The 25023-nt window shown below is 40.4% G+C and overlaps 2 protein-coding genes across 6 annotated transcripts in view; one reads left to right on the top strand and one right to left on the bottom strand.

Moving 5' to 3' along the window:
* The first annotated feature begins 2362 nt into the window (after positions 1-2362).
* On the top strand, positions 2363-10646 carry anapc5 (anaphase promoting complex subunit 5). Of its 2 annotated transcripts, none has more exons than XM_026188545.2 (17): positions 2363-2874; positions 2968-3047; positions 3833-3942; positions 4055-4292; positions 4384-4450; positions 5400-5501; positions 5604-5794; positions 5892-5973; positions 6068-6160; positions 6386-6567; positions 6835-6970; positions 7124-7198; positions 9106-9227; positions 9325-9432; positions 9671-9818; positions 9933-10095; positions 10206-10646. In XM_026188545.2, the coding sequence occupies exons 1-17, from the start codon at positions 2677-2679 to the stop codon at positions 10424-10426; spliced, it is 2316 nt and encodes a 771-aa protein (XP_026044330.1). In that variant the 5' UTR covers positions 2363-2676; the 3' UTR covers positions 10427-10646. The 2 variants fall into 2 exon arrangements, with proteins under 2 accessions (XP_026044330.1, XP_026044329.1); XM_026188544.2 differs by having other exon boundaries at positions 10203-10646.
* A 3438-nt stretch (positions 10647-14084) lies between these two features.
* Positions 14085-25023, bottom strand: part of ggt1a (gamma-glutamyltransferase 1a) — a 28584-nt gene continuing 17645 nt past the window's right edge. Inside the window, exons 2-13 of one of the 4 annotated variants that reach the window (XM_080308909.1) lie at positions 23014-23190; positions 22809-22939; positions 22634-22723; positions 22106-22298; positions 21128-21288; positions 20883-21032; positions 20335-20471; positions 19985-20172; positions 19726-19853; positions 19256-19368; positions 19049-19162; positions 14085-14117 (exon numbers count right to left, since the gene is read on the bottom strand). In XM_080308909.1, coding sequence (XP_080165035.1) covers positions 14100-14117; positions 19049-19162; positions 19256-19368; positions 19726-19853; positions 19985-20172; positions 20335-20471; positions 20883-21032; positions 21128-21288; positions 22106-22298; positions 22634-22723; positions 22809-22939; positions 23014-23186 — 1596 coding nt within the window. In that variant the 5' untranslated portion in view covers positions 23187-23190 and the 3' untranslated portion in view covers positions 14085-14099. The other 3 variants (XM_026188070.2, XM_026188071.2, XM_080308908.1) reach the window with 3 other exon arrangements.

Genomic DNA, 25023 nt, shown 5'->3' with positions numbered 1-25023 from the left:
AGGATTTTCATAGCCAGTAAGAACTCCAGAGTTTGATGCATAATGTTAAAAACAGCAAAGTTAAATGGCACTTTGGGATTTACTGACGTAAACGTGGCCCAGTAACAAAATCAGGAAAGTCATTTTTTAAACTTTCACTCACCAGTTAGCTGAAAAACTGATTATATTCGAGCTAAGGTTCACTCCAACACCAGATGACCAACATATTGCTGGAGGATGTGTGAAGAAACAGACAAAGCCCTCTTTAGCACAGCTCTGGGGCCAAGAGCCTGCTCCAGTGTTCCCAGGACTGTCATAGCCATCTGCCAAATAAGACATGTAATGTAATCATTTGAGAACAGGTTACTCTGCTGCATTTTAAATCCGCTTACATTAGGCGCTGTAATAGTTATAGTGAATTTTAGATACACATATGCTACTATCTGCAAATAATGACATTGTACCACCACCAACACCAAATGGTTAAATGTGCTGACAAGTGCCACCTGCTGCTTCTCAGCTAATCAGGTCCAAATTGTGCTGCATTTTGCGTACATATCAGGACAGCTGTGTTATCTGATTTCATCCTATTTCATAAATGCATAGAATTATAAATCTGACATATAGTACTATGTAAAAGACAGTCCTCATTGTTTTTATATTTTGGAACGAAAATGGTAAATACAATTTATTTGCAACATGTAAATACAAATACAGTATACGAGGCAAACACAAAGTTTAATTCTTACAAGATTGAAAGTCAGAATCACCTTTATTCTTCAACACAGTCTGGACTCTCTAAGGAAAGCTTTCTTACCATTTCTTTAAGTAGTCTTCAAGAATAGTTCTCCAGGCTTCTTAAAGGACATTCAAAGCTCTTCTTTGAATGTTGGCTGCCCTTCTGTTCGGTTCCCTGTCAAGACGATCTCACATAGCTTTAGTTGAGCTTTGGTCTCTGGGGAGGCCAATCCATGACTGACAGCATTTCATTCTGTGTTTTTCTATATAAACCTTTTTTACTGTGCTTGCAGTGTGTCCAGCTTTTGTAAAGCTTGGTTCTTGTGTCGGGTCTTTGCTGGATTTTTTTCCTATTTCTTAAGGACATGACTTTAAAATATTGTTCTTCGCCTGCCACTTTTTTCCTCCACTTACAAGAACACACTGCAAAGCACGCTGAGATATGCCTAGTTTTCAGCTAATAGAACATTGGAAATCACCTAGTTGGTGCAAAAATTCTCTTTTGTGCAAACTTTGGCATTTTTCATAAACTAAAGAAATGGAAACAATGATGTGTTTTTGCGACAGGCTGCAAGTAACAAAGTGCTTAAAGATACAATTTAAAATTTGTTATTTGCTAAGATGTCCGTTAAGTGTAGACTAGGGAAACCAACTGTCCTCTTTTTATGCACTTGTTGACTTATAAAAGCCTATATGACATTTTTTATTTCACCATTCATTAACCGCACAAAGAAGGCATTGTTTAAATATGTGTTATATATATTATATATGTTTAAATATAAGTATTATTAAAGTTCTTCATGACTGGGCCAAGTGTCCTCTTTTTTAGAACTCAAATATCGTCACCCCAGTGTAGACACAACACAGGTTTATCCCTTAACTTAAATGCCATTTTTATGCTTGAATGCTTTATAGTTTAGTGGCTTACCAAGCAAACAAAACAAACATAGAAAAACAAACACATATTCCTCTGAAAATGGTCACAGAACTGAACTGAAAATGAGTGAAAAACCAACCAATGTCCAGCTTTAAAGAATTATTCCTTGCTCTGGCTCCTTGCTAGCCAAATATAAACAAATGAGCATTTTTGTTCAGTACTATAGTCAGACTGGAAATCTGTGACTAAATTTAATATGTTTTTTTTAATGTACAGAGAAAGTATCTGACATAATGTATCCTCTTTAACGGTAAAGCAGTATATGTCACACACCTCCCCTATTTGAATTTGACTTCTTTGTGTTTTTGTGTGTAGTCACTCCTGTCGCCTTTGGCAGAATTCCCAAGACTTATTCAAATTTAAAATACTATAATATTCCATATTTCACTTTGAAAAGTTTTTCTTAGCCCCGGGGATCCGAATTCAACTACCAAGACCCTATAACATATGAAAAAAGATGCATATTGTTACCACAGGGGGCAGTGTAGAGTCATAATGATCCCTTCAGGTGACTGTGAAAGCGAAGATGTCCTTCAGGCTACAGTTACGAGAATAGCTGCAAAAATCAAACGGCACCACGTATGCGCGTATGTGTATTGTTGTCTGTGCTCAGAGTTGTTCCTTTAACGCCATTATTTCCCGTTTTGTCACTGCCGCCATAGCCTTCCTTGAAACATGAAAATAAAGTTTTATGTAAAAAAAAAATGCAGTTTCTATGACGTATTTTTAAGGCGACAGAAGGAGGGCGGTTTGAAAGCAGAGAGGGAAAATATTTTTAACACGTTTAAAATACGCCAAATTTACTCATAAGACAAAACATCTGCAGGCTAGCCGTGCATAGGCTCTGATGTATTTTTACTTTTCAAACGACTTAGCTAGCGTTACATTAACTCAGTACGCCCGGTTGCTGGCTAACTAGCTAGTCACCGCCGCTGTGATGTGCAGCTGCCGACTGTCGTTAAAATTCCTCTCTGTTAAATGCTGACCGAGCGCACGTCAGAATCGATGTGAACGCTTTGAAGATGGCGAGTGTGCACGAAAGTTTGTATTTTAATCCCATGATGACGAACGGGGTCGTCCATGCTAACGTGTTTGGCATTAAAGACTGGGTGACTCCGTATAAAATCTCCGTGTTAGCGTTGCTGTATGAAATGACTGCCTCCAAGATAACACTGCCAGAGAGAAGGCGACTTAACAAGCTCATCCTCCCTCTACAGCAGGTTGGTTTTTATGAATGTCGGAAACTAAAACTACCCTTGAACCTATCCACCTTGTTGTTGCATTGTTTACCTTGGCTCACTGTGATCTACCAGGGTCCAGACCTGACTCTCGGCCAGTTCCTCAAGACTGTGGAGGAGTGTTGTCCACAGACTGCATATGCTGTCAAACTGAGGTAGAAATCGATTTTATCCCATTTGATTTCATTCTACCATTTGTGAAAGAAAAAAGACGATGCTTTAAGTTCACATGGAAAAATCTACACGCCAGTGTCCAACTCAATTTGTAGTGTTGGCCATATATTAGCTAATTTTGATCTAAGTGGGCAGTGTAAAGAAGTTTAACGGAATTTTTATCCCCGATATATCTCACTATAAGGAAAGAAGAGCAATTTTAGCAGTAGCGCTCAATTTTTCAACATGATTTAGGAATGTTCTATTAAATTAAAAGAAATCTGTAAGCACAATTCTGTTGGCTTTAATTGCAAGAAATAAATGTGTAAAGTGGAAGAATAAGGCCTGGTAGCTCATTGACCAGATGGTCTTGTAAATATACAAAAGAGAGGATTTGTTAAGCCATAGAAAAAATCATTTTTATTGTGGCTCATTGTAGGAAATACAAAAGAAAGAAAGAAAATATTCAAAAGTGGATAATGAAATAAACAGGATTTTTTTCTCTTTATCTGTTATATCATTACTTTTGGTTTAATATGAAAGGCCATTGCTGAGGTTTTTTATCTGTAGGAAAAGCTATAAAAATTAGAAAAATACAGTTAAAAGTCCCAAATTTGTGCCCTCTTTCACATATTCCAAAGCCATCCATTGGGCTGGACTGCAGTCTTTGCCATTTAAATTCTGGTCCCTAGGCCTTAGATTTCACTTCCCTTGGTGTAATATTAAAACACAATAACGTTTAAATGTTGATGTTGTAGTCAATCACGGTGTTGTTTCTCCTATAAAGGCTCCATGAAATGGCAGATGGAGAGCTGAAAGACATGGAGTACTTCTTTTCTACTCTTCCCACTCCATTCACAGCTTTTGATACCGAAGCTTACAAAACCAGTGTAGTAGGTGAGTAATTTGCACCTTATTGCAGTCCTGATTATAACTCAGTGGAAGTCTGATTTGAGAATTGTTAAAATTGAAAAGTATTGTATTAAACAATATTTTCACCCCTTTTCAGGTCTTTTTATGCGACACATGCTTCTGGCCTACAACAAGCTTTCTTTCAGTCAGGTTTACAAGCTGTACAAATCCCTGCAGCACTACTACCACAGTCACTATGCCAAGCCTATGGACGGCCAGGTGCCGGCCTTGGTCGCAGACGACTCGGAGATGGACCTGACCAGCATTGAGGATACTGTAGGTGACAGAGTGGACAAGGAGGAGCTGGACACTCCACTGCACGAGTCAGAGCTTCAGTGAGTGAAATATGCACCAGTGTTTCAGCTGACCTGAAATATTTTGCCATTGTTGTTTTTGATTGGCGCCACCTCCTAATTTGTGTTGCAGAAGTGACAATACTCCAAGCAGAGGTCCCCTCTCACAAAAACAAGCAGAGTACTTTCTTGCTAGACAGGTGAGTGTTGATTATAAGTGGACATGAAACACTTCATGTATGAACGCTAAATTAAGCCCTACTCTAAAAACTGCATTAGATTTAGCTCTGTCTGTGAAGCCAAATTTGAGAAATAACTGTTGAAAGTTACTTTTTTTTGTTTGGCTGAAACAGGAAAATCCACCTGTTAGTCATGCTTGGATGTGTTGATTTGCTGATTTATGTTTGTAGCTAGCATAAACTAATCTAAATCTCTTAGCAGCAATCAACCAAGCCAGTGATGTCATGTTCTGCACTGGCACTAGATGGCGCTAAGCATGCTCTTAAAAACAAAGTTAAAGCTATGATAGTTTTTTAGAGCAGGGCTCCATGGTGCAAATTAGTTAAGACATGCAGTGTTTCATGTCCACTTTAAGGTGGGACTCTAAACCTTTGTACATACTGGAAGCTATTTCCACATTTCCTTGAACATGATTGCTGGTTACTTGCACACAGTCCAAGTTCCAGTTGCATAGGTGACGCTTTAATGTATTTGCTAGCAGGTCATATATCAATCAACAGTATTCTTCACTGTCATTGGTAGTCGTCTGGTAGGTGAGAATAGTTTATTGTGGGCCCCACCCACTTCACGTTACCAGCATATCAGCATATTCTCATTTTTATTTTCATGTCTATTTAAGCTTAATTTATAACAGTATGTTTGCACTGAAGCACCGCAGCAATTTCCTAATGTTGTAAACCCACTCAACATTTGGCAATAAAACCCTTTCTGATTCTGATTCTGATTTTTCAACCACGATTACTTTAAGTCGTCAAGCATCGTTCACTTTCTGTGGTCTCATCATCGCTGCAATCTGCTACCAATGTGTATACAGCTTTAGAGTCTTCATATCAACAAATTTAATGAAATAAATACATTTTAAAAATTCAGTTATAGTATTTACAGACACCATGTTTAAACTTTCTGCAGGCATACCTACTCAAGAATGATGAGAATAAAGCTCTAAAGCCTGCTGCTCTGCAGGAAGAGCTCAACAACATGCTGAAGTTTAATCCTGACTTTGCTGAAGCGGTAAAGTTCATCTCCTTAACTTTTCCTTACTATATAAACAGATCAGTCAGCGGGTTGGTGTCTCCTTCATTAGCTCTCTTTTCTCTCTCTCTCGCTCCTCAGCATTATCTGAACTACTTGAACAGCATGAGAGTCCAGGACATCTTCCTGTCAGCCCACAGTCTCTTGCATTATTTTGATCGACTCATCTTGTCTGGAAATGACGGAAAGAGCAATGGGGACGAGGGCTATGGTCGAAGTCTCCGCTACGCTGCTCTTAACTTGGCAAGCTTGCACTGTCGCTTTGGCCATTAGTGAGTACTAATGGAGGAGTTGGAGGAGTCCAAGTACGTGGACAAGTTCCATAGAAAAGAATAAAAAAGAGATTTTTTCCCTTTTCTCTCCTGTTAGTCAACAGGCTGATCTGGCTCTACAGGAGGCTATCCGGATTGCCCAGGAGTCCAATGATCATGTGTGCTTGCAGCACTGTCTGGTACAACAGTTCCCACTTCATTATCTTCACTTCAGTGGTTGTGCCATGATGGATTGTTAATTACGTCTGAATCTAACACGCTCTCCTCCATCAGAGTTGGCTCTACACACTGGAACAGATGAAGGGTTCTGACAGCACTGTGCTAACCGAGGATTCAGTAAAAATGGCTGCCCATTTCTGCCTGCCAGTGAGTGCAACATGAGGTGTCACATATGAATTCCTCTATTAAAGTGATTTGGATCTTTATTATTTGTAAATTTCTTTGGCGCAATTTTCATAAGCATGTAAATTTCTCGGAGAATGCTATGCAGAAAATAATTGGATAACATACGAGCAGCAAAATATTATATTTGCTCACTGAAATTGACTTATTATTAGATTTTAAAATGTTATTAATCCTCTCCATTTACAGTATTTGGCATCTCTGGGCATTCAGTCATTGGTCCAGCAGGGGGCAACACAGGGTAAAACGGCACACAAGCTGATGGATGCCCTGAAGGACACAGACATTCTTCACTGGAAGCACAGTCTGTCGGAGCTGATCGAGATCAGCCTGGCTCAGACGACTTCCATATGGAGGATGTATGGAAAGAGGTCAGGCTCTTCACTCTGCCACCGTAACACACAGTTGCCACTTCTGCTCACTTTTGACTGCATACTAACACTGCAGCTTCTTAACCATTCATATCAAATCAAATCAGTGAAGTGGCTGAAATGCCTGATGTTGTACGCATGGATTAATAGCATTAATAGCAATAGCATGGACAGCCAGACATCTCCCACACAAGTTCGACTTTTCAAGTGCAGAAAAACGTGGGTTTTTTTGTAAGTAATTAATGTGGCCTCCTGTGTCTCCTGCAGCACGATGTCTCTGCAGCAGGCCCAGCTGCTTCTCAACATGAGCAGTCTTGAGCCAGTTAACTTCGGGGTCCAGCAGAACAACACAGAGGGCTTCGCTGTGGTCCTCTGTCACCTGGCCGAGCTACACGCTGAGCAGGTAACGTGTTTGATTTCATCTAGTCTGCCTGCTGTCTGCCCTGCTGTTGCGTATCTTAGACATTAAAGAAAAATTGACCAGGTCTGCTTTCGTGTTCTTGGCTGTAGTTCAAAACGTAACTCACGATCCCATCTACCTCTGCTTGTGTTGCAGGGCCTGTACGGTGTCGTTTCAGAGATTATTCTGCATCTGAAAGAACAGTTTCCTCCTCACACACAGCATGCCAAGGTACATTTTCTGAAACACACTGTGCTTCTCAGCGTATCAGTGCAGTAACTACAAAGAGGACAGAGTCGAAAAATAAGAGTTTTAAGTTTTCAGACCCAGAAAAACTTGTTCCAAAGCCTTGTTAGATATTTTTATATTCTCGAAAATAACTGACACGTATCACACGTTTACTCGCTACTTTGTACATAAAAGGTTGTACGTGAAAGGTGGACATGGGCAGAAAAATGCCTGTATTCTTTCAAATGAGCCCACAGGAGGTGGCGACTTCTGGGGGGGGGGGGGGATTGTATTTATATCTGTGGGGAAAATATCTCTTTGGCTCACTTGATCTGTGACTTCATTAAACACTATCATGGTTTGTTTATAGAATGCATTTGCCAGTTTCAAGTCTTTCTCAATATAATGAGATTTCCTTGCAGTTTATCCCCTTTAGTGTAAGAGAGGGTGATAAAGCTGAGTATGCTTTAGGGTGGGCTTCCTCGTGTTAGGTGCCTGCAGTGTTCTTTGATTTCTCAGTCACTTGTCACGTCTGGTTTATGATGGTGTTATGGTGACTACCTCCATCTTTTTTATGTAGTCTGTGCTTTGGAAACAAAAAAGGGAAATGATTATGTTCTTTCAGCTTCTCAGCTTTACCATTAAATATGAGATTTAAAGTTGGATGAACTTCACCAACCCGCATTAATAATTTGAGTCTAGCCTAAAGTGGAGAGGCAGATGTAGTTACTCTGATTTTTAACAGTGGTTCATGTGGAGGATTGTTTTCCCTGTGATAATTATATTTTGCTTCCTTGTGTCAAATAGCAAACTAATTACCATGTGTGTCACTTTCAGAATTGTTTCAGAATTGTACACGTTGTTTTGACTTAGATGTAATACACTACCAAAATATTAAAGTAACACCTAATAATCATCAGTAAAACACAAAATAATTTATACGTCAGGGGTTTCAGTGTGTCCAGTTAAGAAGAATAAAGCAGTGCAAACCCGCTTTACCTGCTTTGGTAAAAATGAAAGTGGCAACAGGTGCAGTGGAAAGGCAAGAATTCCCAAAAAGGGAATGGTTTAGCCGGTTGTGGCCCCAGGCCATTGCTTTCTCTTTCTCCCTCTTGTGGGATTTTTTTTTCTCCCCCCCCCCTCTATAGCTTTGCTTTGTTTTTCTTGTCACTGTTAGTAGCATGGCACAATACCCGCAGTCCATTGAGGTTGCAAAAGTAGTCTAGCTCCTCCAGGATGGTACAACCCAATTTGCAGAGTTTAGGAGTGCAGAGTGTAGATCAGGGCGGTAGAAAGGCATGAGCCCAGCAGCAGGACCAATGTTTCACACATGTTTCTGACCAGACACAAATGGACTTCATGAGGGTGGATTGAGGGCCTGACGTCCTTTGTGCTCACAGCCCAGAACGATGCAGCTCAGTTGGTATTCGCCAGAGTAAACAGGAACTGACTTGTCTGTTACTGTTATCCTGTTATCTTCTCAGATTATGTTGTAGGCATCGAAACATTTACCACAGTGTTTCAGACTTTTCCATGTCTGACACATTACTCGGTGTGAACCTCATCTCATCTGTGAACAGAACTGGGTGCCAGTAGCAGACCTGCCAGTTCCCATTCATTGGTGTTTGCCCAGCATTCACTTTTTGGAGGTTGTCTTATTGTTTCCTCTCTAGTCCTCTTTCATTTGCACCAAAGCAGGTGAAATGAATTCACAAAGGTGTGTGCTTCCTAACTGGACAGATTGATCCCCAAAGTTTAACTATATGTTGTAGTCTAATGATCAAGTGTTTTACTTAATCTTTCTTGGGCTGTGTAGAATTAGTAAAACAAACATTACAGAGTTCATTTATTCTGTAATTCATGGTATAATTTCACTGTAATGAAATTACTTTTCTGTGTCCCAAATGCAGCTCTGGATGCTGTGTGATCTGAAAATCCAGTTTGAGAGACATATGAATGAAGGGAAATATCACTTGGCAGAGCCTCTAGTCACAGCTATCGCTGCATTAAATCAGACAGAGGGTCTTTACAGGTAACTCAAATAAGTGAATCTGCAGGCCTTCTTATAACATATGCTGCCCTATACACTTTTTATTTGAGCTGCACAATAACTCTGTGCTCTGTGACAGGAAAGCTCAAGTTCTGAAGGCTCTCAACCGCAACACTGAAGCATACCACATCTTACAGCAGCTGCAGGCTCGCTGTGAGAAGGCTAAGTGTACAGAGATGGTTATCAGGTAGGACCCGGTTTTCTCATACCGTTACGGCTCCATTCAATTTGAGTAAATGCACTTATTCTACTATCATTTATTTTTATTTGTCCAATCAAACTTGTTTAAAAGGAATTAAGTTCAAACTATACATCACCGTTGCAAGTCTTAACTGTTCTCCTGTAAGATATAAAGATCCCAACATAAATGTATTTTGACCTTTATGCTTCAGAGATCACACAAAGTCATTTTATGTCTCTTTCAGAGTGATGCTGTCCACTGCTGAGCTCCACTGGGAGTCGTCTGGCTTCTCCACAGCTCTTCCTGTCCTCCTGCAGGCCTTGGCTCTGGCTAGACAGCACCACCTCCAGTCACTGGCCTCGGAAACCATCCTTCACCTGGCCTTCACTCAGGTCAGCTGCAGCATTAAAAGAGACTTCACTTAGCTGTGCAAATACCAGCTTGCGTTTATGCAAAAATCCCCCACATGGTTTATTTATTGCATTTGTTGTCTCTCGTTTCTGCAGCTGATGTTGGGGGTTCCTGAGCAAGCTCTGAATGTGCTGCATGAAGCCATCGAGCCTATTCTGGCCCACAGAGCAGTCATGGACAAAGGTCGTGCCATGCTGCTGGCAGCCCGCTGTCAGATGGCAGTGGCTGGGTTCAAGCCAAACAGACAAGGGCAAGCAGGTAACAGTTTGCTCCCCTGACACACCACCTCACCACATATATTGGTCCTCTGCTCATAATGCTGCATGGTTTTCATCTACATTTGCATACTGCTGTTTATGTCCCAGCAGATTTGTGTTTAGCAGCTTCGGCTCTCGACACGCTAAACGAGGCCGCCGCCTATTTCTCCCAGCTGAACTGTAAGGAGCGGCTGCGGGACGTGCACTATCTGCAGGCTCAACTCCACCGCTCTCTGGGACAAATCTTGGAGAGCAACAAAAGTGCCATGCTCTTCCGGCTATTGGACCAGGAGCTGCAATCGCCAGCACCGCCGGTCTCCATGCGGCTCTAAACTGCTCCCACTGCCCCATCAACAAAAACTGAACTGAATCACTGCAACTCACCACTAGATGGTGCCGAGGCTCTGTCCTGTTTTCTAGACTAAAACATTTCATTTGTGGCTGTGTTGAAAGAGAGGTGTTTGTGAAACATTTTGCACGGAGTAACAGGATGATAACTAAAAATGTAACATGACAGCAGCCATGAATTAAAATGAGTTTCCAGTACAAGAAGAACGTCTCCATTGTGTGTTTACTTACAGATATATGCGAATTTGAATGATGGTCGTAAATATAACATGTGCTTTAATGCCTTCCACCATAGCAAGTTAGTCTGACAGAAGTACATGTCACGCACCTGTGTAGGTTTAAAAAGAAAAGAAAGAAAAGTCAAAAGTTTAGATCAAAAGCCGACACGTGGCGTCCCGATGCACCCGCTGCGTTTTGATGAATGAGGGTAATATCAGAGTTGGCGACGAGATTAATGCATTCACTAGTGTGGATGATCCTGATTTTGCAGGAGGAATACTGATGAAGCCAAAGGCCATATTAGGAAATCATATCAACACTGTGTATATAAATGGCACATTTTTCTGAATTGTTTGCAGCAGTTATGTTGATTTATCAGAAACAGAATACTTTATTGATCCCTGGGGGAAATTATTTAATGTGTTCTGCCTGATGCGTAATACATTCATTGTGTCATGTGCTTCCTTAAGGAAAATAATTGGCTTCATCTTGGTTAATTTACATTTGGTCTGGCAAAAGTAGTCACAGGAAACACCTGCAGGAGGAATATGCTCACGCTAAGGTTCTCAGTCGTTGTGCTCGAACCCCAAAAATTCCGGTTGAATGAGTTTAAGTGGCGTGTTTGTCTTCCTGTACTTCTGTTGATAAACAGATTTCTAGTAAAGGCAGCCTTGTTGTCTATGCAAATACCACAGTGCTGTGGTAATTGGCACAGAGCCATAAAATACATGTATTTACATGTTTAGCATAATTGCAAGTGTCACCGAGTAGACTTCATGTAGCAGTTCCTCAATTTAAAAAGTGACAGTTTGTGTTATCATAGAGATTTGTAGCATGTGGATTTCAGTGCATGCTTTTTTACTCAGAGCGGAGCTGTCTCCAAGAATAAAGGTAAATTTCACAAAAGTAACGCTAATAGACCTTAAAAAAAACTTGTTTATAAGAAAATGATGCCATTTCTCCTTTTGAGTTATTTTCAGTCCTTTGCCTTAAAAGCCACACAGGGAAAAAATAAGTGTCTAACCGATCCACTAAGCCTTTAATCTTTGTTCATTGTGTGTGTTCTGCTGATTAAAGTAAACAAGTTAATAGTGTATTGTATAAAATGTATCTATTCATAGTTTGTGTAGCTGTTATATATAAAACGGCAATAGAAGCAGTCCCTGCACCCCTCCCCCCACTCTGTACAAGGCTAATAAGTTCGCAGGTTTTGCTTCTTACTGATCTAGTGGAAATAATCTAACTGAATGTTGCTTTTGAGCCCTGTCAAGTCCCTGAGTGCTTTCCATCTTGTGAATGCCTGTCTAAGGTTCATACTTGTCTTACTTGCAGTTTCCGTGACTCTCTTGCTTTGACTTCTTTGCCTCCCCCAGAAGGGCATTAAAGAAGGCAGATGCAGGGTGGCTGATACAGGTTGCAAGATTACTCCAGGTCCAGCATCCATTATGGAAAGCTATCTCGAAAACAAAAATGCTTCTTTTTTTTCTGTTTTCAAGATTGCACCATTACCTTGGGAGATGTTATTCCCAGTGGGAGACAAAATTTCATTGCTAAAGTCAGGACAAAAGGGAGTCAATCTGAAGGCTGATGTTGTCATTAGTCTACAGCCATAATGCAATTGACATTTAATGTCTTAGCACAACTGTCCCATCTGTTTTTAGTTGGTTTCTAGCAAGTCAAAGAAGGTGTGCAAATAAAACAAAAATAGAAAAAATAACAACTCAAGTAAAGTACAAATCCCTGAAGATTGTACTTAAGTACAGTAACAATGTATTTTCACTTCATTGCTTCCCGCTTCTATATAAAGACCAATACAAGAAGTTTGTGAAGGATATTCCAAATTTTACCAGTGCTGTTAATCACACCAGATGCAAAGTATAATTTCCCATTGTCTACTAGTAGTTCATCATGTTGGAAACCCTCAAACATTCACCCCTCACAGGACACAGGGTGAGGCAGAGTACAGCTGATAATTGGAATCACGCTTCTGAAACCTCTTTTCACAAATTGTTATCCTTACTGTTACCATCCTGTGATTTCACTCACTTCTCTCCAAGTCCTTTTCTTTCACTCCTCAGCCATATATGGCTGGGGTATTGTTGTCTGCTTACCAGGCAGGTGTGTGGCCTGAATATGCAATAACTGGACAATGAGGCCACATAGGCTTTTCAAATTATACCATAGGAGTATAATTGCTAGGAGCCTGAGCAAATACTCCTAGCTATTTGTTTTTTGTTTCGTTTTTTTGTCCATCTGAAAGAGAAATTGAACCTTATAGTTCTACCTGCTTTTCTTATTATCAATAACATCAGAAGACTCTTCATGACTCTGATGGATCCCAACTGATGGATTGTTGCAACACAGTGTTAAGCAAACTTTTTGCTGTAGCTGAAATATTTTCACTTGCACACAATCTCACATCAAAAAATCTTGTTACACAGAGTTTGCATTTTGAAATAATGTTGCTTCACATTTGGTGTGAATGCACCAATAGAATCTGTGGAAGCAGCTTGCTAGCCAAGTTTGCTAGCGCTAGCTAATAACATACACCCATTTGTGCTCAAATGGTAAATTCTGCCCCACCAAATTGCGCTAACAACACCAACACTGAGGCTCTCTCCAAAACCAATGGGTGACAACATAGTGTCAGTCTTTTATATTGAGTCTATGGTTTATTAGGCTGCTGTAATCGAATGGCTGTTCAGTTAGTCCAGAATTTCAGACTGAAAAGTCTGAGCAGCTGGAAGAAGCTGGCAGATATTTGTTGCCATCACAGTCATTCTTGTTTCACTGTGAGCTTCATAGTAAAATTTGTCAACAACTACTGATAATTTTCCCAACATTTGGCATTAAAACATATTTTCCATTACGATGGTTCAGTAACTCTTAACTTAGGCAAAGTACTTGAATTTGTTTGTAACCTCTGTAACTACTGACATTTCTATGAGGTTCAGCTGTAATTGTTGTTTGTTTTTGGCAGATGTTATTATATTAGTATAATGCACCAAGAGAAGCGTAAACATTCTATCTCGCTCACATTATGTATGATTGGTATTTAGCTAAAAAACAACATTATAGCTCTGTGTGCTTATAGTAGTTTTCTTCAGGTCTGGAAATTAATGGTTGTTGTTTGTTTTGTTTTTTTAAATTGATTTATTAACCTCCTAGGACCTGGCATCCACATATGTGGACATCACATTTTGGGTGATGTCCACAAAATACTTAAATTTTCTCTGCAAGGGCCTGATATCCACTTACGAGGACATTATACTGAGTTCAGGTCTTAGGAGGTTAAAAATGAAAAAGAATTGATGATAGCGCTGGTATACAGACAGACAGAATCTGAGTAACATTGAATTTTGGGTCATTCTGACATTGAATCCATGCTCTGGAAAACAAACTCTCACTAACCTCAGATTTCTTGCCAAATATCCCGGTTCAGAAATAGCACAGCTTCTGTGGTAAAATATAACATCTTTGTTCAAAATGTTTAATAACAAGCATGGCAACAAACATGGCATATGAACAATGCATGTTTAGAAAAATATATCTGCAAATGTATTTTTCAGAATACACTATACATCGACTTAACCTCTACTCGATATTAAACATTTACAATTCAGAAGTGATAGTGTCACGGTAGAAAACAACACGGGCAGTTTCCTTTTGAATAGTGTCCATTTCAGGATCAGCTTACGTCAGGAGAAAAATGTGGGCAGACATTCGAGTAAAACAGGCAAACAACCTGAGATGTCTTCATGGTATACCTGCTTGCAGCTGTTTTTTGTTTTTTTTAACTCATGCTTCTTTATTTTCCCTTACCAGTTTCACATAAACAAACCCTCCTTTTCCAAACAAACTGTCCAGGTATTAACAAGAGTTTTTCCTTACAAAAGAAATGATATTACCTCGCGGACAACCTCCAACTTGTTGTTGAAACCTATGAACATTTCTTAATATGACATTCCCAGCGTTGGTTTATATTTGGATGTTTATAATAATGATGTGTCATACATGAACTGAAATGAATGTTCAAATGGTTTCTGCTTCAGTTCTCAAATACAACCCTGACCAGTATCCAGTAGTGATGATACAAGAGTCAAACTAGATACAACCTCTCATTTTACTTCAGAACACAAAATTAATGCCAAAAAAAAAGAAATGAAGTGATGTTAAATAATTGAGTAAAAGAGGTATTGAAGTGGAGTTAATTTCCATGTTTGATTAAATTAATCTCAGAGAAGGCGCAGTGGCTGTGTCTCCGTAGCTTAAATAATGCTTAAGTCTTCAGTGCAGACACCGTCTCATTGTGATTCTGTCCAAGTGTCTTTGAGGAGACTGTCCCGCTGAGGGGAGCTGAGAAGAAATTGCAGCAATGCTCAGTATCCCGCAGGATAGCCTCCTTTCCTGGGGTCAGACTCTGCACAGAGACGCTCTCCCTGCCGCACCACAGCCTGGACCACCGAGTCTGGAGTCCTTAGCAGCTGCGTTACATGGTTCTTCTGGACCAGACCCTCCAGGACACTCTGGCATAGTTCCACCACACATACAAAAACATAGAGAAATAGTCTTGTGCAGGAGTTTTGGCTTTGTAATGCATAGAACACATGTGGAATTATTTTTTACCTTCCTGACTGCTGGCACATGTGTAAAAGTCAATGTGCATAAATCTAAAACTTGGTTGAGATAAGTAATATATAAAGAAACACTTGATTCCCTTTCCTTATTATCAAATCTCATTGCTATGTGTTTTTAACCCTGCTAAAGGGATGTCTAAAAATGTGTAGACCTTCAATGTGTCCAGAGGATGAATCCTTGTAACTCTGGTGATGTTATGGCTTTTCTTTCAGTACAAGGTCTGGATCAAGGTCTGATGACCAATTGCCAATTTAGGGAAACTGAAGGCCTCACAGAAAGAAGGAAATAAAAAATCGAACACTTTCATGCCTGAGTCATCTTAACGGTCAGAATCCTCGGAGGTGGGAACAGAGGAGTAGCAACAATCTTTCACTCTAGCTTCTTAATCAACCAAAGATGGAGACAGAGTTTTAATTCATTTGAAAACCTGACTCCTAACCTACACTCTAATAAAAAAAAAATAAAAAAAAACATTTTTATTTTTTGTTAAATTTCATCCATCTCCCCATCCATTCTATCCAATTTGCCAGTGTTTTTATCTGTTTTGGTTCAACTGTTTGGTTTTGTCAGTTCAATTGTAGTGGGTGATTTTAACATCCATGTAAACTGTAAAAATGACTGCCTCAACACAGCATTTAATCTATTCTCTCAAAATGTTAATGAGACCACTCACTCTTTAACCATACTTTTGATCTTACTCTGACATGTGGCACAGAAACTGGACATTTGACTGTATCGACATTAACTGCCGTAACTAAGTTTAATATCTTCAACACCGTGTGCCAACACAGTACAGAGCAGCTACCCAAACTTTGCTCCCACAGTGGTTGATTATTTTCTTATAAGTGTAACATCCTCACAGCATACAACCCTAGATAGTGTGGTTCCTCTTAAAAAAAAAAAGAAAGCATCAAATCACAAGCGCTTGACTCCCTGGTGTAACTCACAAATGCACAATTTAAAGTACGTAACTGGCAGAGAAATGGCATCTGATTAACAACGAGTTTGTTGCTCTATTTGTTTTTGTTTTTTAAAAAGGACTCTGATTGATCTTTCTGAGTTAATTTCAATAATTGCTTCCTAAAAATCATCGACCTGTCTATTAGGACCCATTAAGACTGCTCAAAGAAGTCTTACCGTTAATTAATGCTTCAATCTCAGATATGATCAGTCTGTGCTGGCAAGTGTCATCTGCTCGTCACAGTACACAAAGAGTGCTAGCTTCTGTACAAAGGATCCTTTTATTGCCTGTGACAGTGGACTCTTGTCCTGCTTGACTTCAATGCAGCATTTCATACTGATGACCATAATATTTTATTACAGAGATTATAGTGTGCTGTAGGTAGGGAGGGATTCCTCCTTAGACACCAATGTTAATTTTGGTGTCCCACAAGGTTCTGTGCTGGGATCAAGTCTGTTTACATCATATAGGCTTCCATTTTGTAACATTATGAGAAGGCATAGCATACATTTTCCTTGCTATGCACATGATACCCAGCTTTATCTATCCATGAAGGCAAATGCGAGACACCACATTGAAGGAATATCATAGAGACCTAAAGGTCTGAATGACCTCTGGTGCTAAATTCAGATAAAATTGTTGTTATTTGGCCCTAAAAATCTTAGAAACGTGGTAGAATGAGTGGTATTATTTATAGAGAACATATATATAGAGAACACTTCTTCACTGCTCTAGAGTCCAGTGTTGGCATGCTTTATATCACTGCATTCAACACTCTGCCTTGCATTTGGTGATGTAAGGCTTGCATGCAGCTGCTCGGCCATGTTAACCCATTTCATGAAGCTCTCTACACACTGTTCTTGAGCTAATCTAAAGGTCACATGAAGTCTATAGGTCTGTAGCAACTGACTGCAGAAAGTTCGCAACCTCTATGCACTTTCTTCATCCGGTGATCCTGCTCTGTGGTTTTATGTGACATACTCCTTTGTGACTGAGCTGCTGTTGCTCCCAGTCACTTCACTGTGTTATAATACCACTAACAATTAACTGTGGAATATTTAGTAGCAAGGAAATTTTACAACTGGATTTGTTGCACAGGAAACATCTTATAATGGTACCACACTGAAATTCAGTGACTTCCTGAGAGCCACCCATTCTTTCACAAATGCTTGTTGAAGAAGTCTACATGCCTAGGAGCTCATTTTTATATACCTGTGACCATGAAAATGATTGGAACTGGAATTTAATTATTTGGATGGGTGAGTAAATACTATGGGCAGTATAGCGTATTGCATTTCAGTAACATTTGTGATATCATAACATCTTGTCTCAGGGTGAGCTTCAGTGGAACCAGCTCTGCCCATATGGAAAAGAAATAGTAAAAACATATATGATTTACTCATGAAAGTGGCCACTTTCTCATTACTTTCATATATTTTTTTAGTAAGTATACAAAAAATAGTTTCATTATATGATTTTTCAAGGGATCTTATATGTGTTTTCACTCTTGTATGCTTTTCATACAAGTTTCATACAAGACAGATAAAAACTTTAAAATATTTATATATATCTTTTCCATATGGGTGAGTTTGGATTCATGAAACAGAAAACTTCTGTACCTCTAAGATTAGGCTTAAAACTTTCCATTTTGATAAAGCTTATAGTTATGCTGTAATAGGCCTAGGCTGCTGAGGGCTTCCCACAATGAATGGAGGGTTTCTTGTTCACTCACTTCTAATCATTAGTTGTTATTAATCTACTGGCTCTCTTTCATAGTGTGTCTTTTGCCCAGCCTTGCTCCCCTCACCCCAAACCGGTCATAGCAGATGGTTGTCCCTCCCTGAGTCTGGCTCTCCTGCATGTTTCTTCCTGTTAAAAGGCAGATTTTTCATCCAGCTGTCACCAAGTGCTTGGTCATAGAGGGTTGTCAGATTATTGAGAGTTTTTCTGTATCATTGTGGGATCTTTACCTTACAATATAAAGCACCTTGAGGAGGCTGTTTTTGTTTTTTGGTTCTTTATTTAAAAAGGATTCGATAAATGTAATTGAAATGAATTGTTTTCACTCTTTTAAGGCTAAAAAAAACCTTTTTAAAGAAGTGTCGTGAAAATCAGTACACACGTTCTAGCATGAGGAGGATTTGTTATAGCTCTAGTGACCTTTTTGTTTTGAACTTTGTTTTTCAAGTCAAAGATTCATTCTTTTATATTATACTTATACTACATACTATATACTTATACTATACTACATTCTTTTATACTTCCCACTACACTCAGCTAAGTAGCAAAATGCTGCACTCTAAAACAATAAACAACTATTGTAAACAATATACAATCTAAGTATGAGCACAGCAAATTCATTCTACAAAATATGCATAAACATTGCGGTGGGGTGTGGTTTGTGGCTCAGCTGCAGGAGTGGAGCAGTGGGTTCAGGGTGTATTGTCAGGGGAGGCTGACTCACACACCTGACCTCATCACCTAATCATGCGTCCCCTGTTAAAGATGTTGTTCAGGAGGCTGTGTGTGCCACAGAAGCAGGACAGCTGGAAAGCTGCACCTTGGAAAAGTGGTCAATAAAAGAGGTTTAAAAACTGCAACTCTGCTGTCGTTGGATCCTCGTTGTCACACATATTTTTGTACTTTTGTACTTGATCCTGTTTTCACAGCAATTTTTATAGTCATAGTACACTAATGGTCACATGCATGGTACATTCATACATGCACATTCTTTGCTTATGATACAACTGTAATACTGCTAAGCTATGTTGCTGTCTGTGTGACCCACCTTTTCAAAGCCCTGCTCCACTACTGTCATATTTGGATTAAGCTGATTGTGAAGTCGTGGCTCTGTCACGGCTTTCTTTAGGTCATAGTTGAAAAACAAGGAGTTGAGGATTACCTGTTTTTAGGTAAGAAAAATGACAACATGTATGGGAGGTTTCACATTCCCAAGTCAACATGAGGGTGATGCATTTGAATGAATTAGACTTACTAATGCTGTGGCTGTGGTTATTTTTGTGCCCCCGGATGCTCCTACAACCATCTTCACTTGGTTTTCTTGGTCAAATATGATAGTAGGACACATGGAAGACAGCGGCCTTTTGCCTAGAAACAGATTGTAAAAAGAAGGTGGATTTGACTGCCTGATAGTTTTAGCAAAGTCATGCTGAATGTCAACAACTCAGCTCAATCACATCATAGTCTATTTGAGACACTACAACAAGCCGGTGACCCACAGAGTGAGAGAGGCGATTAGCTTATTGTATGGCAGCAAAACTGAGGATGAGTAAAAGGCCCTCCTCTGAATCATCCTAACCAGAGGAAGAATCTAGTAACACCATCTATCTTTGAAAAACATGAGGCTTAATTTAGCAAACACTGATATCCATCAACACTGACTAAAGGTCACTGCCCCACAGGGGATTAGAGAAGTACTAGTGTGATAACTCATTTCAGTCACACCTGGTTGAATGAAGTTGTTGGGTGAAGGGGGGATTCCAAACCCATTGGTCATGTATGGAGAGCTGAAGTCATCCATTTCATCATTAAAAATGATCCCAGTAGATCGAGACATGACCTTTGAACCAAAGCTGGGGAAATAAAGCCATTTTTTAAACCTTCACTCAGTGCGCTACATTGTAGTGAAGACAGTTCATTTACATGCATGGCTTTTGAGAGGCACATTTACTGACTTGATGTCAGCCTTGTCAGAGAAACTCACTATAGATTGATGGTGCTGGTTGCTGCCACAGCACTGCCATCCTCAGCAATGACTGACAGATGAGCTGTCCCGTGGTTGTCTGGAACAAAATACTCGGGCTCATAGTAGCTGTCTGGGTGGGTCGTGTCATCTGTAATTTTGCTCCTTATGCCATCAGCAAAGTAGTCTGATGTCATGTTTTGGATTAGCTGAAAGGAGCAAAACAAATCAATTAAAGAGGAGAAAACAGGCATTTCAGACTGTTTAAGAGTTAAAGAGTTTCCAGGAGACAATTTTATGGCCACAGTGAGAAAAATTATGCCGTAAATGCTCAAAAAACGAATGAAGAGGATTATAGCTGGAGCCCTTACATCAGTAATGTTGAGATACCGAGGGTCCCCCAATCTGCTCCTCTTGGCGTAAGCAAAACGAAAAGCCTCTACAATGCGATGGTACGTCAGAGTTTTCTTCTCTGCTGTAGAGACGCTCGTGTCTGAGAAGTTGTACCCTGCAATATATCCACAGGAAAAATACATCTGGAGCGAATGACAGTTAGATGACAATTTACTGGCCTGATCTGATCTTCTCTGTTATTGTGCTAAAAGTCAATGGCATGTTATTAAAAACTGCAATACAAATAGAATAAATGTGCAGGCACGCACCCCTCCAACTTCTTATATGAACACATTCAGTGCTCAATTTAAATGAATGATGCCACTTTTATTATGAAGCATGGCTTAATGATTCTCTGCCTGAACAGATGGAGTGTTGATGGTAAATTAAATTTGGCAGGCAGAACTAAGCAGCAGCTCAGTTTTCTGCTTCCAAAGAAGGGAAAGAAACATTCTAGAGATGACCTGGGGAAACCTGACATCCTCTCTTCTGCATGGCTGCACAAACACTCAGCCAGGCTGCTCACCATCCACTATGTTGAGTATGAGTGCCAGCACAGGGCCACTGGAGGGGGCATCTGGGACATGTATGGTGTATTCCCCGACGTTCAGCTTCAGAGGGTTCTCATTCAGCACGGGCTGGTACTCCAACAAATCTTCCAGGGTGATGATACCACCTGGAACCAGTACAGAAGTGTCGTTGTGAATTCAATAGGAGGAGTAACAACTGAAGCATCTGAAGACAACAGCGGATGAGGATACAGCAGAGCACCTGCCGCCTGGATGTCCTCAACAATGTTCTGTGCCATCGCCCCGTTATAAAACACATCAGGCCCCTCTTCTGCTATTCTTTGGTATGTTTCAGCCAGCTTTGGGAATCTAACAATATCATTCTCCTTCAGGATGTTTCTCTGAGAATCACAAAAGACCTCGCTGAGAGAGGGAAGAAAAGAAAACATGTATTAAAGAATATTAAAGCCATTGTAAGTAGAAATTGAGACCTTTAAAAAGAACCGCTGTGGTAAACAGCAATGCACCCAATTATCAGAGCAAGATAAGGGTGTAGAAAAGAAACACAGAGCCACTGAGTAATATCTGAATAATTTTCACAATGTGTTTTTAAAAGATATATATATATATATATATATATATATATATATATATATATATATATATATATATATATATAAAGGCACAGTTTGACATGAAGCACAGTTATTATAGATATTTTATTTCCATCTAACATTTTGATTCATTTAGGTTTTGGTACCTCTGTCATTTCTGCTAAAGCACACCTGCTATGCTCATTTCCATCTTCTTATTCTTGTATTCTCTAAAGTAGAGAATAGTATATAGTATATAAATGGTAGACTCTAGGAAGACTGTTTTTATTTCAGTGAAATAAACAGGGTCAGCCATTTATTTGGCTCAGATTCTGAGGTAATGATGAGGCATTTATCATTAGATGTGCTGCTGGGTGGGTTGCTTTACCTCCAGCAGCAGCAGATTCAGACAACTGTTTTCCCCTGTTTCTGGTTTGATGCTGAACTAAGCTAAGAATAGTCTAATAAGCCAAGAATATCTACTGCAACATGTATTAGGCTACTGGCTGTAGCTTAATACATGCTGGCATAAGCATAGTATTTTCTCCTCTAACTTGTAGTTAAAGTGAACACATTTCCCCAAATATCTATTTCTTTCGGTTTACAGTGTATTATTAAGTATTCAGATATGAGAATATCACCCTCACCACATGTTGGCGTCTCCTTGAATGGAATCCTTGCTTTTTAAGATTGCATGAGCCAGGGCTTTTCCAATCGGAAATCCGTCACGAGCCAAGGCAATGCTGGGCTCAAACAGCTCCTTCCATGGCAGCCGGCCATGCCTTTTGTGTGCCATCTCATAACCGCGGATCTCTCCCGGAATGGCTATGGACAGTCCACCTGTCACGCAGAAACAGCAGTACCACTGATTTTAATTTCACAAGCTCTCTTTCTACCCCTTCTCTCAGTGAGGGACCACCATGCTAAGAGACATCAAGATAGTGTGAGATATCTATCGCTAAAGTGTTCTCGTCCCAGAGCTTTTAAATGGGGGCAAAGGAAGGTATAATAAGGTTGTTAAGAATGTGAGAACATCTGACGAGAGCTCGATGGACTCTAAATCCCTATTTGATCTTGGGTAGCATCAACAACCTTTGAGAATTAAATGAAATCTGGTCTACATTTGGCCAATCAGCACCCGGGAAATACTCCAGCAGAGCACAGCAAGGTGCTACCTGTGCGAGAAAGCTTAGTGTTGTTGCCAAACATGTCTTCAGTGGCGTTCATGGGTGCAGTCTCCCTCGCATCAATGGTTTCCACCTTTCCTGTTGAGCAGAAAACGAGGACTGATTGATCAGCGTCTCCTCGGTTGTCTGTGCTGGCAATTTCTAACTAATGAGGCACGCTCACCTGTGGAAGCGTTATAGATGACAAAGAAGAGCCCTCCTCCGATGCCCATGCTGTGAGCGTTCAAAAGGCCAACACACAGCAAGGCAGCGATTGAAGCATCCACAGCAGAGCCGTTTTTCCTCAGAATGTCCCTGGAAACAAGAGAATACACTTAACAGCTAAGACGCGCACAGAAGAGCACGGCATCTGCTATATGTCGTCTTACCTCCCCACTTCCGAGCACTTTCCAGCATCAGCAGCCACGGCGGCCTTTGAGTAGAAGTGGTCTGAAGTGGGAGGTGTGTTTTTCTTCCCCAAACCCATGAACACCCCCAGGAACAGGCTCACTGCAGCCACCAGAAGGACCACCAGACCAGCAATCAGGGACTTCCCAACCATTTCTCTGCCGGGAGGGGAGAAATCAGCACACCTCGGAAAGACACCGGATTCTTCAGCTCAGAAGCAACAGTCTTCTCCTCCAGACATCGCCTATCATTATTTTTTAATTGGGAGCCAAACATTTACATATGTTTAACAATCTGAAGCAAAAAGAACACCACATTTTTATTTCACTCACCTTTGGTTTGTTTGTTTCACAGACTCATTGGAAATGCTGGACAGAACAGAAGGAATGACCTGACTCTTACTGAGCCTTAGCAATAATGACAGTGTTTTATATAACTAACTAAAGTCTCCGCTGATGTGTGCTGTGTCATCTTGGTTTGAAGGTGTGACTTCGCTCGGGTGTCACACTGTGATTCTGATGAGCAGTCCTTTCATATGAGCAATGCTGTTTTTTTTTTTTTGTTTGTTTTTTTATTAAGAAGAAGAAAAAGAAATGTGTATATATATGGAGAGAGAGAAAAAAAAGCATAGAGGAAGATGAGAGGTGGAAAGCAATCACCATCAAAGCTTTCTGGAGTGCCTACTGTGTGTGTGTTAGCTCTTGGGGATGTTGGAAGAAAAACAATAAGGTTCAAAATTCTGACAGAAAAAAAAACACATTTCCAGACATCCACATTCAATTCTTTAAAAAAAAATCTGAATTTAGGTGCTGCAATCTATTATTTCCATCATATTTCTCTCTTCAAACAACAACTGCTCTTCGCATCACTGATCACTTTGGAGTGAAGCTCTCAAGTTTGTCTTTCTGGTGCTCTATAACTTTCCATTTCACTCGGATATCAATATGCCAGGTTTGACAAAGTGAAGGTGAGAGTGATCTGTTTACAGATGCAAGCAGCATTCAGCTCTGACTCGGGGCTCTGTGTGATTGGCTCGGCCAGCAGCGTTGCCATGCTCAGTAACCGTGTCACATTCTATTTGGCTTTTTCTGCAGGCGTCCTCAGACCGATTAAGATGCCTTCGCCTTCGCCCGGGAGCACAAGTCCAAGCTGGCAGCGTCGGTGACGGTAGCTGCAGAACAGCAAATACCCTTCTGTGGTACCTCGGCTAATCCAGCGTGCACTCCTGTTGCTGGGCCACACTGATAAAGTGCTGTCAAAGGAGCCTGTGGTCTGCTGCTGCTGCTGCTATGATTGTCTCTAAATCTAATTACTATATCCTGTTCTGGATCTCCCATGTTCAGAGCCACCCCAAGAGAGGGGAGTTTGTTCAGCAGGCAGAGCTGATTTATAGCAGAAGAGAGCAATTATATTTCTGTTTAGTTACAGATCACAGTGCTTCCTTCAGTTTTAATGCGAACAGCACTGTCACTGCACCGGAGTTGTTGTGTGAAATATCAGCTGGAGCTCTTTTCATATTTTTATCCGTCAGCTTAGAGGCTTATAGGTTTCGTTTTGACTTTGATGGGAGCGATGCACTCACACTACCCACCATGTTTCCCTCCAGTTGTTTTTCGTACAATAAAGAGGGAGGCTTGTTTATTCCTGTATACGCAGCAGCAGATCTGATCACACGCTGCTGTTGTTCCTCGGCGACAGGTGAAACGCAGCCTGCAGAAACATGGAGAGCAGAAAGGTGATGTAATGTGTTTTTATGGCCGGCTGCGCTCCTTTTAATGATAGGGACGCCACAGACAGGCTCTGGGATGTGTGCTGCAATTAGGAGTTGGTAGCTAAGCTGCTTCTGTCATAGCAGCACTGTACAAATGAGGGAGAACAGAGGCCACCCAGTCTTTTTTTGTTTGCAACCTCTTACAGTGTACATGAACGGGTCAAATTTAACACAGTGTGCAGTGTTGGGGGGATTTTTGACTGATTTTGTGAGTTATAGG

This window comes from Astatotilapia calliptera, chromosome 12 (genome assembly GCF_964374335.1).
Source record: "Astatotilapia calliptera chromosome 12, fAstCal68.1, whole genome shotgun sequence".
Lineage (NCBI taxonomy): Eukaryota > Metazoa > Chordata > Actinopteri > Cichliformes > Cichlidae > Astatotilapia > Astatotilapia calliptera.
This window is presented reverse-complemented; position numbering and strand designations above follow the sequence as displayed.